Source organism: Rhipicephalus sanguineus, chromosome 3, assembly GCF_013339695.2.
Source record: "Rhipicephalus sanguineus isolate Rsan-2018 chromosome 3, BIME_Rsan_1.4, whole genome shotgun sequence".
NCBI lineage: Eukaryota > Metazoa > Arthropoda > Arachnida > Ixodida > Ixodidae > Rhipicephalus > Rhipicephalus sanguineus.
The window spans coordinates 112,353,479-112,370,102 of record NC_051178.1 but is presented as its reverse complement, the minus strand read 5'-3'; the positions used below and the strand labels follow the sequence as shown (position 1 = coordinate 112,370,102).

Below are 16,624 nucleotides of genomic sequence, written 5' to 3'. Positions count from 1 at the left end.
CCGTCTCATAAGTACATAAGAGAAAAGGAAACTCGATGCACACACCCCGCGATGCTTCCGCATCCCAGCATGGTTGCCCATAGAGGAGGATGACGTGTAATTTATTTCACAAATATATGAGATCGCTGTTGAGTTTATGTAGGAAAGATTGCGAAATGTAGTTTCAATAGTCAGCCTTTTTGTCAGCTATTGTTATTATATAGGAAGTTCTTAATATATTCGCATGGTTCGGCTTCTGGGCCAACATTAATGCTCCCTAAGCAACTGCGCGCATTGCAAGGTACATACCTTGAAAGCGCATTATTTGGCGGGAAGTTTTGTGTGCACATGCGAGTTGGTGCAACCTGAGAAAAAGGAACTAGCTCCATCGTTTTACTTGAGTGCTGCCAGAAACACGGGGAACCTAGTGCATCAACTATCATTAAAATTTACTGGAATAAGCAAATTGCAGGTTATCGTAGATATGTAGGACCTTTTGATGGTGGGCTGCTCTGGTGATGAATTATGTGCTCAACTGTGTTTTGTTTTGTTTGAAAATCATGACTACTCCTTCTCGATGAGGTAACGCTTCACGAAAATACCCCTATATAAACAAATGCACGGTGTTATAAATGCTGGTTCATTATATTTGTTATATCCTGCAACTCATGTTGCACTTATGATGTGTACGTAACTTTGTGCTTAGTGTGTAGCGCAGAAAATTTTAAAGGCTATGACAAGAAGGGACACTTAGGAGCTCTGACCGTCAACAGTCGTTGAAAGGTAAGGCTAGTGCAGGCGCATTGCAATGGCGGGAGGGGGAGGGGGGGGGCTAGGAAATTGGGACACCCCGGAAAAATTGCCTGGCCTGCGGGCCTGGACTAGCGTGTGTCCTTTCTCATCTCTGGGTATGAACGTCTGTAATCTAGTCGTGGAGAATAACGTGAAAATCAACCCCTGCTAACTATTGAAATTTGCTTTCAGAAAGGAGATCATATTTCACTTCAAACCGGGACCCACGCCTGACCAGGCTATATTCACAATGGATGGTAGTAAGTACGCGACACGTTGTCGTCTTTTAGCTACGCTGAATTGCAACAAAAAAAATCATCCGCCATGCGTGACTTCGCTCCCTTCACATATAAACTTCTTGCATGATTGTCGATATTATTGATCTTCGCATAAGCTGCTGTCCATAAATAATTCAATGCATACAAGGAGACAGAGTCGGCAACGAATAGGCGCCAGTTTATTTATTTATTTATTTATTTATTTATTTATTTATTTATTTATTTATTTATTTATTTATTTATTTATTTATTTATTTAGTCATCAGCACGTCATGGACCACTGTTTAAGGGGGCAGTACAGCAAATGCATAATATAGATAAATATATAATGGCACCTTAACAAGGTATGACAACGATTAGTGCGGAAGTTGCCGCTGAGCTCACAAATGTAAAATACACTAAAAAGCCAGTTATAATGTGTGGAAATACACATTAGTACTATACAAAATATGATATAAAAGCAATAACTGAACAGCAACAGTGTAACAGAAAATGATAACAACTGACAAAAGATTGTCTTCCGCAAGAAATATTGGTGTTAGTTTCGTACGAATACACGTACGCGAGGTGAGTAGACGAGTCAATAACGTTATCTATTATTTTTCCAGCGCCGACCTAAATACCGCTACCTAAATTACCAAAAAGTTAAGGCCATTTTCAGATTTGCTCTTTTTTCTTAAATTTTTGCTGAGTGTTATTTGCAGTGGCGTGATACGCTCGCTCTTGACACCCCCAAGTTCACCAGGGAATGTTTTAAAGCTCTCTATTACCTTGCAAGTTGACAACTAATAATATCCGGATATTTGTAGACATAGCCTTCATTCTCCACAATTACGGTACCTGCGTCACACAGCAGCCAAGGAGCAACAAACCTTCCATGCCATTCCGCTCCCAAAAAACTCTAACACTGAGGCTTGTTAATTTTACTTCCGCAATACTCTACAAAAGTCGTGCCCCCATTTATTGGACATTGCACTTAATGAGCAATCTGAGCGACCTTCGAATGCTGGTTATCCCTGACACGGTGAGATTTCAGTATCGGAAACTTTGTCCAAGAAGCTTCAACCCTCGGAGCATGACCATACGCAAAATGCGTCAGTACATCCGCATAAGCTTGTTGCGGTTCCGCATATCCACGGCATGCCCTACAGCTTGAAAGAATCGGAGCGCAGGCCTGTGTAAAGGCAGTCCTCTTTGCCACGGAAAAAAAATGCCAACCTGTACAAAATCAAAATTTCAAACTCAAACAGAGGACGTTTTAAGAGGCACTAAAATCCCCTTCTCCAGTGCTCCGAAGAAGTTGTCTAAAAGATACTTCTTCCGTGTTCTAAGCAGTACGCAGGACAAACTGTCCGCTGCATTATTGACAGACACAGAGAACATGTCTGTAACGGCAAAAATAGTCGCGATAGTTTTCTGGCCTTAAAGGGACACTAAAGGCAAATATTAAGCCGACGTTGATTGTTGAAATAGTGGTCTAGAAACCTCGTAATGCTACTTTTGTGCCACGAAAGTGCTTATTTTGAAATAAAATCACGTTTTACTGGTCCGCATCGCGTTAGCGCACTTCAAATCACCCGCCTAAAAGCGGTTTTCTCACGTCACTGTTGCTGTGCCCAACTTTGCCCGTGATTACTGCGCGGTGGCGTGTACAGGCGGCGTGAACCATTCGGGCATCCAACAACATCACATATATGCGGCATTTTGTCGAACTTTCTGTGAGAGCGACTTTCACGAGCGCGCAATACACACGCGGCAGTACGCGATACCGAAACTACCACTGAGACGCGACCGCGTGAGCGAAGCAGGGCGCCGGGCGAAGCGCATTTCGGCGAAAACGGAACCTTTGAACCACGTGCGCCGTTGCCCATCGCAACGCCGAAGAGGTTCTTTTTAGGGGCGAAGCTCTTCAGGGTGTGGGCCTGTCCCTGCTTTGTAGTATGTAGTAGTAGGTAGCCAAGCATAGTGGGATGTATCCACTCAATGTGATAAAGATGACGATAACGACTGATGACGACTGAATAAGCGCGTTCCAGTATAGTGGAATGTACCCACTACACGTGATAACGAAGGCGATGACGCTGATGACCATGAAGTATAAGCGAGTTCCAGACTACAAATTATCTTTCTGCCGTGGATGAAAACGATCGTCAACGCACTCTCGCCCTCGAAAGGCAAAACGGCAACGCCGACATCAAACGCTCACCTGAGCTTAACGTCATATATGAGGACCCCCGCGTTTGTGTGTCAGGTCTTTGTATGATGATCGAGTGGGCAAAATTTACGGGGATTCACGGTTTACCAGATTACCTCCGGAGCTTCGCCCACTCATCATCATTCACTTCGTGGATATGGCGTGATTTTTTTCCATGAATCAAACAGAAACGAACAAGCAGCATTTTATTACGTCTCTTGATGCACGGAAGGTTCTTTTTTTTTATTGCAGCCAGTTTGATTACGAGTGATTAATGGCAGTTGGACTCTCTCACGTCATCGGGATCATTTCCAAGATCTCCCGCTCGTGGCGCTCATCGTGCGATACATTTAGCTTAATTTCTCGGTATGTAGGGCACTGCTGTTGATAATATTGCCGTTTTAGACGTTGTCATAGATTGAGCTTTCACTATGACATAAATTGTTATTTGACTTTAGTGTCCCTTTAAACTGGAGCACGTCTGGCTGCAAGCCCCTTTTTGAACAGTGGGCGATGATACGAAAAAAAAAAGGTAAGCTAACGCGAGAACTTATTGAGGTGCGGATGATTCGTAGATTAAGGTGCAATTGCGTGAGCACTCCCCCCATATAGCTTTATGATTAAGAGTGAATATTCCGCAGCTACAAAACATCTGCATCTGCATACCTAAGCAGCTTAATATTTGAAGGACGCAAATTTTGTCAGCAAATAAAAAATTATTCAAATGATGTTCCTGCTATGAATTTCTTCAAATTTTCAGCTGACGGTACAGAGCAACTCCTGAAGACAGTCTACACAGATTACGCGGCATGCGCTCTCTTGCAACTTCCATATGGAGGAAGAGAAGGTGAGAAGACGGTAGTGCCACCTGCCTTTTTAACCTGGCGATCTGTCGCTTCACTGCAATTTTTTTTTTCCCGAGTGAGTCGTTTCGGGCGTTATGCGTCAAACGGCTCACTCTGGAAAAGCAAAGCGCTCCGTCACTTCTGCCGATGATTGCTGGCTGACATGGCTGCTTCAGAATCTCAGGGCTGTTTAGGCGTGCTACATCGGTTTTCCACAGCACTTGAGTGTCCAACGTAATATTATAGTCTTCGTGGTGCCGCATACCTCATGGACGCACATATTTCCTCACTTGAACATTGCTGAAGTGAAGCTCAATACACCTGAACTATCTCGAATGCACCCTTTTATTCTCCGATTGCCATTTTATGGCGAAAGCCTTAGATGCCTCATCAAACGCGAAAATTTACCGGCGTCCCGCGTCGCCTTCCCACATCGGCGGCGTCGACATGAGTGATGGAAAAATCATCACGTTATGACGTCACCATATGACGTCGTCGCGACGTCGCATATCACCAAATTTTGTGACGTCATCACGTCATTATGGTGACGTCACAAGGTGATGTCATCACGAAATCAGTGCTTGGTCAAAGGTGGGCCGATCACGGAGACAGTGTAAAAATGCTGAGGTTCACAAGGCTTACAATGCTTTTGATCCTAGGGGCATTTGCAAAACCACATTAGTAGCAGAACGCTTTCGGAGGTGGGCGCTAGAGGTTCAGTACATCGACTTAGAAGATAAAGAAGATGGCTTTCGACTTGGAATAGACTGAGGCTGATACATAAGGAACCCTCAGTCACGCACGCATTCGTATGTAGCTGACAAAATTTAATGACAAGGAAAACCGCCCGGCTATTATAGATCTAAAATGTTTAAAGCGTCTGCGATATTTTGTCGCAATAATTGTGTTTGTCACCACATCTTTCCAGAGTGCATGCTGTGGGTTACAAATGAATCCAAGAACGAGGTTCCTCAGACGTGCGTTGACCAATTTCGACAACACTGCGACGTCGAAGTGGTGGCATATGACGAAGACACCTGCAGTCAATTGGAGGACAATCGCTAAGGCGCTCTTTCTGGAAATCTAAGTTTAACACGCCGAATCAGGCGTAAGTTATTGCGGATATCCCCTGCTTAGGGCATTAAATAGGAGTAAAATGTTAATTTACAGTCACCGCGGTGATTCAGGTTACGATGCTCGGATGCTAACCCAAACGTCGCGGGTTCAATCGCAGTCGCGGCAGGTCGCATTTCAGTGAGGCGAAATGCTAGAGCCCCGTGCACGTAGATTCAAGTGAATGTTACACAGCCCCAGATGCTCGAAATTTCCGGAGCTGTGCACTAAGAAATGCCACATAATCGTATTGTGGTTTCGGCACGTAGAGGCCTGAGCAATTATTATTATTATTACTCTAGTTCAGGACGTTCATTTCCGTGAATGCCTGGCCGGCTAATTGAATGCACGCTTTATGACAACACTGAATGCATCCAAGAAAAAATATATCGAAGATACCATTGCGCTATGCAACAATAATATCACCGTATGCTTTCTTGGCACAAAGCAAGCTGCATATTGATCTCTTTATCAGCACGCGCTGCGACTTTTTTCGCTACTGTCCAATATACGTAACTCTGTACGCAGCTAGGCGAATCCAGATATGGACCAAGACGGCGTCCGTGTCACCATTCCCGATTTTCATTACATTTAATTTACATGCAACTTTCGGACCCAGAACAATGATTCTGAAATTCGTTTTGCAAAAATATATATGAATAACAACACAATTTTTTGTTGCCGAAGATGTTCCGCCATTATCCCAACTTCAGAAGTTTGAGCACACTTACAGAAAAAATAGTACAACAGTTCTCTATCACAGTATTATTTCCCTACCGAGAACAACTGAAGCTCTAACTCATGAGTATTTTATTTGACTGTGCTATGGAAGGAATTTCACGGAAGAAACTGACAGCTATGGCGAACAGCCCACAATAGCTGTAATTCTAGAATTTATTCCTCTAGACGAAATAAACTGAGCTTATATTTATTTCTGCATTTGTTCTTTGTTTGAATAACTGTTTGTGTCTTTGTCGTGTGCCGTGGTAACTTAATATAATTCTCAAACACATGTGGTTCCCAACAACCGTTGATGTTTCAAAATAGCTTTTTCAAAAAGGCCATTACTTATTTTTGAGCCGCTCTGATTATAGTCGAGTAGTTCTATTTGATTGTGCAGAAAAAAAGCTACTTGCATCATTCCAGTTACTAAAAGTTATATCACCAACCCAGCCTAGCGGCCGCGACAGATCATTTGTGCTGAAAATTGGATGCAGGTTGTTGAAAATAATTGTACCTGACATAACCACAAAGAAGCTGTCAAACAGAACAAATGCGCCCTTGTTACACGGTGCGGCAAGGTGTCTTTCTATTAGGCGCTTAGCAAGCTTCGGTAGACGATTCGAAGCCACGGCCGCTCTACACAGCGGGCACTAACATTACATCAATGCCTGTTTCGACTGGGCGCGAGCTCTGCTTGTTCCTGAAAACAACGTTCAGATGCGAAATAAGACAAGAAATCTATTTCCCAATATCAGGGACGTATACTACAAAGGAATGTACATATTTTTCAAGTCTTCAGAGTTGCTAGAGGTCCACATTGAAAAAAAAAGTTGCGCGAAGATTGCACTAAGTTTCGCAAGGCTACAAATAGCGAAACTGGATAGTTCTGAAGTGTAGTCTGGCTGCGCTTAGGTTGTCGCTAGGCTTTATCTTGTTAGTTACGACACGGATGTCCGAACTCCCGAACCGAGCGTTCGCACCTCACATAGATCTACGGGCACGTCGTCGTTGGCGTAGCGGTTCCGTCGCTTCGGGCTCTTGCAGCCGCCGTTGCCTTTCCCGGTCCCAAGTATGCCAGCTTCGCACTAGTCGTGCCAAGTCTATCTGTCTTTATATGTCTTTATTTTCATAATTTCTCTCTATTTTGCTTTTTCTATTTCTTTCTATATATTTTCTCTCTCTATTTTAGTTAACCGGTGGTGAGCAGTGGGATTTCCTCCTCACCACCCTCCTCCTCATCATCACATCTCTCCTTCTCACGCTCACTTTCCTTTGCCGCCATCTAGCTACACTATAGACCCTTTTCGAAAAAGGGCGCCCCTAGCGCCGCGCACTCAAACTACAGTCTGCCGCCATTGTGAGGGCACCGCAGCAGACGACGCAGGCTTCGGCAACGTGCCAGTGCGTGACATTTCAGCACCGCCGAATCGTGAACTGTCATCAACGTTTTTCGTAGAGACGGCGTGTTGCAATGGTGCAGACGTGCTGCGTTCCCATGTGCCACCATCGAGGATATCGCGACGAGAACAGCGATAAGGTACGCGATAAAACTTGAACAACAAACGCACGTGCTCTCTCTCCGTACGTGATGTCAAACGGACGCGCGGAAGTGCGCCGTTTTGTAAACGCGCTACAGAAACGGACGTGCTTATTTCACAGCGCCATGTGTAGCCTTGCTTTTACGAATGAATATACTTCTCTCGAATGCCTGCATGCGGTGAATTGCGATAGATTGTTTGTGCAGAAATACTGCGAGGGTTGGTAAGGCCAGCCAGAAAAATAAAAATGAAGTTGCGTACCATTGATTTAGTAGAGACAGTACTCGCATATCGTAAGCCACGTGTCAACATTTTTTAGTACAGATAAACAGGGGCTTAGGCAGAATTTTTTTAGGGGGGGGGGAGGCACCACCTTGATCTGAAGCGGGGGTCGGGCAGGCAGATGTGGTCGAGTGTCATTTTGTGCTCTGTGTACCATGGCAAAAACAATTTCGGGGGGGGGGGGGGAGCACGGGCCCGGTGTGCCCCCCCCCCCCTGCCCTGGCTACGCCACAGAATACAAATATACTCAACGCGTGGCGTCCGGAAAATAGTTGCGTGGTGTGGCTTGCGGCAGACAGGATTTTCACCGGTTGCGGTCGCATAGTTCCGCGACAGTGACGTCCCTTCCTTCGGTGAGAAGTTTGTAGCTTCGGCGAGCCTTTTTTTCCCTGGTCCGGGCGCGCACGCGAGCTGGCTGTGGTCACGGTCCCGCAACCACAGCAGTCGAGCCAAACTGCTCGTCCAACCCGTTGAAGGGTACAAAATGTTGCTCATTGTGCAGCGGTCCGCACCTCAGAAAGACCAACGGAGAGTACTAAGAGCTCGTTCAAGCACACAAACGGTGAGATTTCAGCGGATGACACGGAGAACTAGCCGCCAACACAAACATCACAGCACTCACGCATTTGACGGCTCGCTTTCCATGCCCTCATGATGGCGCTGGCTATCCCATGCCCCTTTGCGAAACGAAACTGACGAAAAGCCCACCGTCAGGTGGCGTATTTATGAAAAGGCTCTATATTATACAAGGCTATGCTATGTTCTGATAGCGTGTCTGTATAGCCGAGTGGTTCGGACGCTGCCCTTCGGATCGTGGTGCGCGGTTTCGAATCACGCCACTTGAAGTTTTTTTTTTCTTCGGCAAGAATTATTGTCTTTTTCTTTCCTGATATATTTCTTTCCATCTTTACGTTTCTTTCTTTCTTTCTTTCTTTCTTCCTTTCCTTCTTTCTTTCTTTCTTTCTTTCTTTCTTTCTTTCTTTCTTTCTTTCTTTCTTTCTTTCTTTCTTTCTTTCTTTTCTTCTGTTTCTCGGAACTCGTTCTCATAATTATTACATTCCACGTCGAGCGGTGAGTAGTAGCATCTCGCCAAGTTCTGTGGCACATACCCGTTCATGATGATGATAGTTTTTTTAGGAACCACACATTACGGCTAGCTAAGCAGCTTCGCAGTTAAACACGTAGTTGCAGGATACCTCCGTGCCCTGCCTTTATTCGCGCTCCAAGTGACACGGCGTCACTTGCTGTAGTCCCTAACAGCCGGCGGCATGACCTAATAAAAGTAAAAAATTGTCGGTCGTCGCTCTGCCAACGTTTCTTTCAAAGTGTCATTTTGCGTCACCCTAGTTGAAAAAAAAAAATGCCAGGTGCAGTTGTCGAAGACGAAAATAAAAAAGAGGATTTTCAACCACAGTGCAATGCTTTTTATTGGAAATATAGCCAATTACAAGGATACATGACCAATTCCTACAAAAACTTGGAGGACGCTTGAGCTTCGTTTGCAAGAGTACAACGCGATAGCGTAATCGCGCCCCGTTCACATTGCCTTCTCAATCGCTAGCCGCGGTGGTATAGCGGTTACGGTGCTCGACTGCTGACCCGAAGGTCGCGGGTTCGATCCCGGCCGCTGCGGTCGCATTTCGGTGGAGGCGAAATGGTAGAGGCCCGTGTACTTAGATTTAGGTGCACGTTAAAGAACATCAGATGGTCGAAATTTCCGTAGCCCTCCACCACGGCGTCTCTCATAATGATATCGTGGTTTCGGGAGGTTAAACCCCAGATTATTATTATCTCAATCGCTAGCCTGACTTCGTTTCTAGGTAGACACCTGAACAATGCCTCAAGGAAAAGAACGTCATCATGCGTAAAATTGGCCGTTTCAGACAACCCTAGAATGCGTATTGCAAGTACGTTTGAAATGTGCCCACTGAGCCATAATTCTCTCTTCGAATTGGCGAAGTAACCACAACGTGTCCCTAAGGCAACAGGTGCACTTGCACAGTTGCCCACTTCGTTGATGCTGTTGCTGATAATGATGATTAATTATATATTTGTGCTTCGATATTCGCGTGCTTTATACCAACAACTCCTTGCGCAATTTGCACGTTTTGACTCCTGGCGCGATACTACGCTTGTGCCACGGTATATTACATGAGTTAAGGACGCTCCTCGCACTGTATGACATTTGTATCAGGTTTTTTTTTTTTTCGAAAGAGTTTCAAGCACGACCCTGGCTCTGTTGTTCTACACTTGCTTGCCTCTCACAAGTGCACGGTTCAATTCCCATTCAAACCAAAGATTTTAATTATTTATTTGCAGCTATCTCGAATTTTCCTTCACGGATAGCGCTGATTTCTCGCTCACGCCGACGCCAAAACCGGAATTTCAGTGAAACAAGCTCTTTAACGTTGTCGCATTAGGAGTAACCATAAAAACTATTGGCATGCGTAATCATGCAAACCGCAAATAAATTTCGCTGCGGGATATCTCGCAGCGAAATTCTTCCAAGTGGAACTGTTTTGAAATGTGACTGCCTGCAACTTTTCAATACAAATATGCCCACTTGCTGCAGTCATTAAAAAGTTCATTATTCAATGCTAGTTAATTGGGCGGCTGACAGTGGCAATTATTGTCTAACTTTGTGTCCCCCCGGATAAACAGCTCATTTGCAAAGGTGGTTTTCACGTACCTCCAATTGCTCAACTTTAAGGAAAACATAAAGTTTAATTTTGAACACCCTTTATAGAAACGTTGGCCATCGGCGCCATACACATTAGGCAAAGGGAAAAAAACAGACATTTTGCTGAAACACTGGAGATATAGATGAGTTTCTAATTAGGAATATTATATGAAGCGTCGTAGCATACACGAATAGACAAATAACGCAACGTGCATTAATGAAAAATTCGTGAACATGGGTGTCTCTGGAGCCAAAATTTTAGACAGGTGGTATTGTTTCCTTCAAGGCAGCTACCGTGAACAAGGCAGGACCACCTGTCGAAACATTGTTTCAAGCGACACCCCGTGTTCAAGGATTTCGGCTCTCTTCGGGCTTCCATCTTCCCCCTGAACTTCTGCCTTATTTGAATAGTCAATAATCAAATACATGAATTTTAAAGTACAGATAACAACAAAGTTCGAAATTGTGACAGTGACAAATTCTGTAAAGAAGAGCCTAGTCGTGTGAGTTTAGTAGTGTTGGTAGATTATTACTTCATATTTTGAATACCATAGTTAATTATAAAATGCTGAACCTTCTAAATTTCAGACGATCGTATGTAGCAGCAGTAAAAATTAACCGATAAGTTCGCTCATTCTACACGAAATGTGTGAATGTGCTTAGCATAAAAGTGATATTAACGGAACATTCTGCATTTATAAATGACATGATCTTTAGGTATGGTAAACTTCTAAAACAGATTTTCCCTATCGGCCATATATGTTGCATTACTGACTGAACGTATTATTTTCTTCTTCATTTGTATTAGTTTTAGCGAGTTCCATTGAATTGCAGTGGTCAATATTACATGTCCGTAATTAATGGTAGAAATATCAAAACATTGTATAATAAGAACTGCACTGAGGTATACGCAATGTGCATCTATTTCCATTAAACACACCTGTTACGCCGGTAAGATTTTGGAACACTGTGCATACAAGACTATCTAATTGCATACTGCTTGGTAGTGTTCTCCTAGTACATATAGAGTATCCCCAACTTCTATATTTGCAGGTCTATACTTCAGAGCTTGATCTGAAGGAAGACAGGTACTCCTATCATTATGAAATCACAGCTTTTGCTTTTTCAAAGTTTGCTTTCGAAGTGTGTCTATGGCCAACGAAAAACAATGAACAAAAGTTATTTGATATGACACACACAGCGTAAAAAAGATTGGGGAGGGGCGAAGCATGTAGAGAACGGTGTTTCAGCTCCACTAACATGAAACCTGTGGAGAGGCGAAGGATGCAGTGTGCGCCGTTGCTTACCACAGCAAAGTCACTGCTAATGGGCAATGAGAGACAGGAGACAGATTAGACACAGAGATCCGCAGTCCGCTTTTAGTTAACGTGCACGCTGCGAGTCTTTCTTGTTCAACTACGCGGAAGAGAATTCTTCCAACGGCACTACATTGCAGGTCAATATCTAGTGCCTATATATGCGGGATGTCCGGTGAACGTTTGTGCAGCGCGAGCAGCCGCCAAGGTGGTGCCGGTGGGAGATTTTTCCTGTGGGTTGTTGAACAATAAAAAATTCGCAGCGTGCGCGTTAACTAAAAGCCGAATTCTTCTGTCTCTCATTCCCCATTAGCAGCCATTGGCATGTTCCAGTAGGAAACGTTAGTAGAAGTAGAAGTGTAAGTGTTAGCTAAAAGCCGACTTCTTCTGTCTCTCATTTCCATTAGCAGCCATTGTTTACCTCCAAGGTAGTGCCTGGTGAGATTTCTCCTGTGCGTGATTGAACAATAAAAATTTTGTTCAAAACGCCGTTGATTGATGAAATAAACCAACGAAAGACGCCAGATGTTTTGTAAAAGCAAAACGAAAGAACGTCAGATGTTTCTAAAGCAAAACGAAAAGACGCCAGCTGCTTAACGAAAGACGTCAGATGTTTTCTAAAGCAATGGTTTTCTAAACAATGAAAATTCACAGCGTACATGTAAAATTAAAGTGAGCTGCAAGTCGTCATAACTCATCGAACCTTTAGTATAAACGCGCCCGATCTCACGTCGGTGATGATGTACTGGGCAGAATTCACGGAAGATTCACGGTTTACCGATGAACCTCCGCAGCCTCGCCCACTCATCATCATTCACTCCGTGGATATGCTGTGATTTTTCAATCAAGAATCTCGCCAGCAGACGCTGCCTGCGTCGGCGGGTTATCTTGCGAATGAGGGCGCGTTATCCTTCCTTATGAGCTGGTAGTTCAGCGTTCATCGCAAAGAGAGCGTGTCAATAGTAAACGCGCCGTTCACTCTCTCTCGCCACACGGCGAGCACTGAGGCGGTGGCGCCCTCTCTTGCGTTCAAGCAAATGGATCATCCGGACAACGACGATGATGCACGCCGCGACATTGGACGACGATGCACAATGCACGCCGACACGCCGAGACCCTAAGGTGCTTTGCGCCTAAAAGGCCCTTTGCCATATTTAGTTAGCGTGAGAATGCGACACCCTGGAAAACACTTCTGTTGTCTCTGTCTATTATAAATTTCGCCTTCGTATAAACAGAAACAATTTTATTAGCATACTAATTAAAGAGCAGGGGCTCTAGGGTACTGTCCTTCATGGCAGCTCAAATTATTCTTTTGTAAATGACGTAGTATTACTGGTAGATAAAAGCTTTATAACATGAGAGTTTAATAGCTGAAGTGGAACTCCCTTAATTCCATATTGTTCTTGTTTGTTGAATAAATTCTGGGATTTATGTGGGTAAAGGCCCGTGTAAAATAGACAGATATGCCTATTGTTCACTGCTTGTTCTGTTAGTTCTGGTATATATGCCTGCTTTGATAAAGAAAATCTAATTCGGTGGATCACTTTCTAGGAAATTAACATTGAACATTTTAAATTATGTTGTATTTATGAGAGAAAAAAGAGAGCTGCTCTAAGAATGTTTTCAGGGCCTTCTGAAGAGACAGACAGCACTGATAACGGGCATTAGCTTTTTACATCATACATAGCACCCTCTAAAATAATCTAGATACCTTAGCACCCTCCATTCTGGTGAACCTACCGGCCTTCTCTTTTAGATGCGAAGCATGTTATGGCGGAGCTCAAACCGGTGGTGGTGGTGGTGTACGGCGTGAACACCCTTACTGCGCATGCGCAAACCCTTTCCACACACCTCCTCCCCACTCCCACTTACGGTCCCCCTCTCCCTTCCCATCTCCACTTACGGTCCCCCTCTCCACTTAACCTCTCCCACTTCCCCTTTCACCATCCCCTTTCCACTTACCCTCTCCCACGCTTCCCTTTCTCGTCTCCCTCTCCACTTACCCTCTCCCCCCTCTGAAACGCGGGCTCGGCATGCCGAAACGCTGCTTCGCATCTCCTCATTATCCCCTTTAGCGGGAGATGGTGTGCCCCTCTCCTGCGAAACGCCGCGATGAGCGCCAGCGCATGCGCGTCCCCTCCCCCTCTCTCTCCTCTCCTACGCTTCCCCCCTCGCGCGCCTGACGACCGCGTTCCCCCGCTCGCCCTGGGAGGATTAACGGTAAGACTAGGGGGAAGACACGGCGCGCGTAGCGTTCCTCTTCGCGTTCCACAACACGAGGTTGGTAGCATGCCGAACGAACGCCAACGGAACGCATTCGTACAAGTGCTCCGACTTCGCATCGCCTCGTGGTCCCCTTTAGCGGGAGATGGTGTAATTTTTTTCTGTTTCCTTTCTTCCTTTCGTACAACGGCGCTGTTATGTCTTCCGTTATGCTGTTACGCGTTCTCATAAACCAGAGTTCCCAAAAACGCGGCCCGCCGACCTTTCGCTAACCGACCGCGGCCCGCATATGACAGTGCTCTTTCCATATTTTTATAACCTTCACACTGTTTGTGACACTGCTAAATGGAATAATGCTTTGTTTGAATAAGCTACGCAGACGGGACTGGTTTTTTTTTTGTAATGCAACCCATGCAGTCACCTTGTTTTGAAGCATAACCGCGGAACAAAAACTCTATAATTGAGGGTTGGTGCCCAGATTTTAGTAATCGTGGAGTGCCGTATATGTATCTTTCGGGAATCGCGATGCCAAATCTCTTTCAAAAACGACCCATATATGAGATATGGAAAAGTGCTTCTTTTAATGGCAACGCCAGCTGCCATTTTAACAAATCATTTTGACATTTTAACAATGTCGAATCAAGCGTACTAGGCGCTACGTGCATTGTGCGGTGGGGTTGGTATATGAATTGCCACTAAGCTGTGGTAAATCTTACATCGGTCAAACGGGCAGGTGTGTCAACCAGCGGGCCCGTGAGCATGAGTTGACGCTCACAAATGATGAGGTCGTGCATATTCCTGCGCACTGTGCAGTGTGTGGCTGTGTGCCTTTGTTTGCTGGTTTGATGGTGCTGAGACGCAGCAGAGAAACGGTTACTCGCGAACTTTTCGAGGCGTTCTGCATGAAAATGAAGGGCACAAATTGCGTCAGCCGCACGTCAGTGTGTTTGCGGGAGCGAGAATTTGAATTGCTTTGCCGCATTATGCAGTACATTTTGTGATGATTACCTTTGCGATGTGTGCGCAGGCGCGCTTGTGACGTGCACTCTGTATATTTCCCCCAATTCTTTCGTAATAATATCAGTTGGTAGTGAGCGACCGTCCCGTCTTCTTGTCTCTTGTGCCCCGTCTTTTTTGCGCTTTGCTTTTATTTTCAGACAATGCACCAACTTGCCCAGCAACGCATTCTATTAAACGCTACCCTTCTAGCACGTGCAACGCAATAACTCGGTTGGCCGGCGCTCTCATCGTCCTTATCAATTTGCTTCGCTCCGAGAACACCTGCGCCCAGCGCCGCTTTCCTACTGCTCTGATTTATCCGGCGTAGGATGCAGTAACTCAGCTGGGCGAGAGAACGAGTGCAGAGAGAGAGAGAACGAAAGAGCAAAAGAGAGAGAAAGAAAGACAAAGAGAAACATCGTAAGTGGCAAATGAATTACCGCGGATTGCACCAAGTCGCACAAGGCTCGGCCACCGCAGAGCTGGGGGGCACGCTTCAGTTTCTCTGAACCATGTGTATAGAATGCTTGGGCCGGAATTGAGCGCATGCCCGTTCATGATGAGCATAATTTTCTATCTACGACACACGGCAAACCTCGACCATGAGAGTTCTGGTGTAGAATTTCTTGGCGAGGCGGGATTCCAACCCGCGTACCTACGACCCGATGGCTAGCATTGTAACAATGCGGCTATCGAGGCACGCTAGCAGAACAAAACATCGCATACAGCACAGTATAGCAAGTGTGTGGGAAAATGAAGTGAGGGTGAGGAGGAGAGTGGTGAGTGTGAGGGGCAAGGAAAGGAGAAGGGGAGATAGTAAAGCATAGTATAGAAAGAAAGAGAGGAAATGTAGAGAAAGAAAGGAAAAATCAGAGAGAGAAAGAAAGAAAACGAGAGAAAATAAAAGAGAGAAAAAAATATAGGCAAAAAGAGCGAGAGAAAGAAAGAGGAAGCGAGCAATGGAAAGGAATATATGTATAGGGAAAGAAAGAAATATAAATAGGCAGAGACAAAAAAGACGTAAAATTTAGACAGAACAAAGAAAAGGAAAAAATGATATGAAGAAAAAATGACAAAAATGAAGAGAAGCCATGATGGTCACCCAGTTCCGCACTTCATTCAGGATTGGCACCCCGAGTGCGAAGCTACCTTGATTTTTTTTCTCGAAATATAGGCCTGTAGAAATACACAAATTGTATATGCCAGAACAGGGTCTGCATCATTTAGGACAACTTTCAGACCACAGATTGATGTCGCTGGCAACTGATTCCACCAACAGCTGTAGACTGATAGTGATGCTTTGTACCGCACAAGATTGCCGGACAGTGACATTGCGAGTGCAGATATCATATGCAAAAAACATCAGTTTTTGAGGCAACCCAGTGTAGACAAAAATTATGCTATTCAACTTTGGGAATCATTTAGAAACACAGAAGCCACTCAAAGCCGCAATTGTCGTTTATCGGGGTGTTCTCGCCGTTTTCGCAAGAACACCCCCGTTCCAGGTGCCCAGAACGACGGTACTGACGGCGCACGAACGATTGCAGTGACGCTAGCTCTGCATTCGTTAGCCTAAATGAGCCATGCGTGGCATCATGGCAAGCGTAGCCCGCACTCCCACAAAGCAATGATGTCGGCTGCTGATATAACGATGCTCCCTCA

At 45.0% G+C, this 16,624-nt stretch overlaps 1 protein-coding gene across 1 annotated transcript in view; it reads left to right on the top strand.

The window, feature by feature from the left end:
• Nucleotides 1–5,410, top strand: part of LOC119386959 (uncharacterized) — a 33,652-nt gene extending 28,242 nt beyond the window's left edge. Inside the window, exons 3-5 of the mRNA XM_037654250.2 lie at nucleotides 964–1,031; nucleotides 4,004–4,090; nucleotides 5,017–5,410. Coding sequence (XP_037510178.1) covers nucleotides 964–1,031; nucleotides 4,004–4,090; nucleotides 5,017–5,153 — 292 coding nt within the window. The 3' untranslated portion in view covers nucleotides 5,154–5,410. The remainder of the gene's footprint in view (nucleotides 1–963; nucleotides 1,032–4,003; nucleotides 4,091–5,016) is intronic.
• Nucleotides 5,411–16,624: the final 11,214 nt, after the last annotated feature.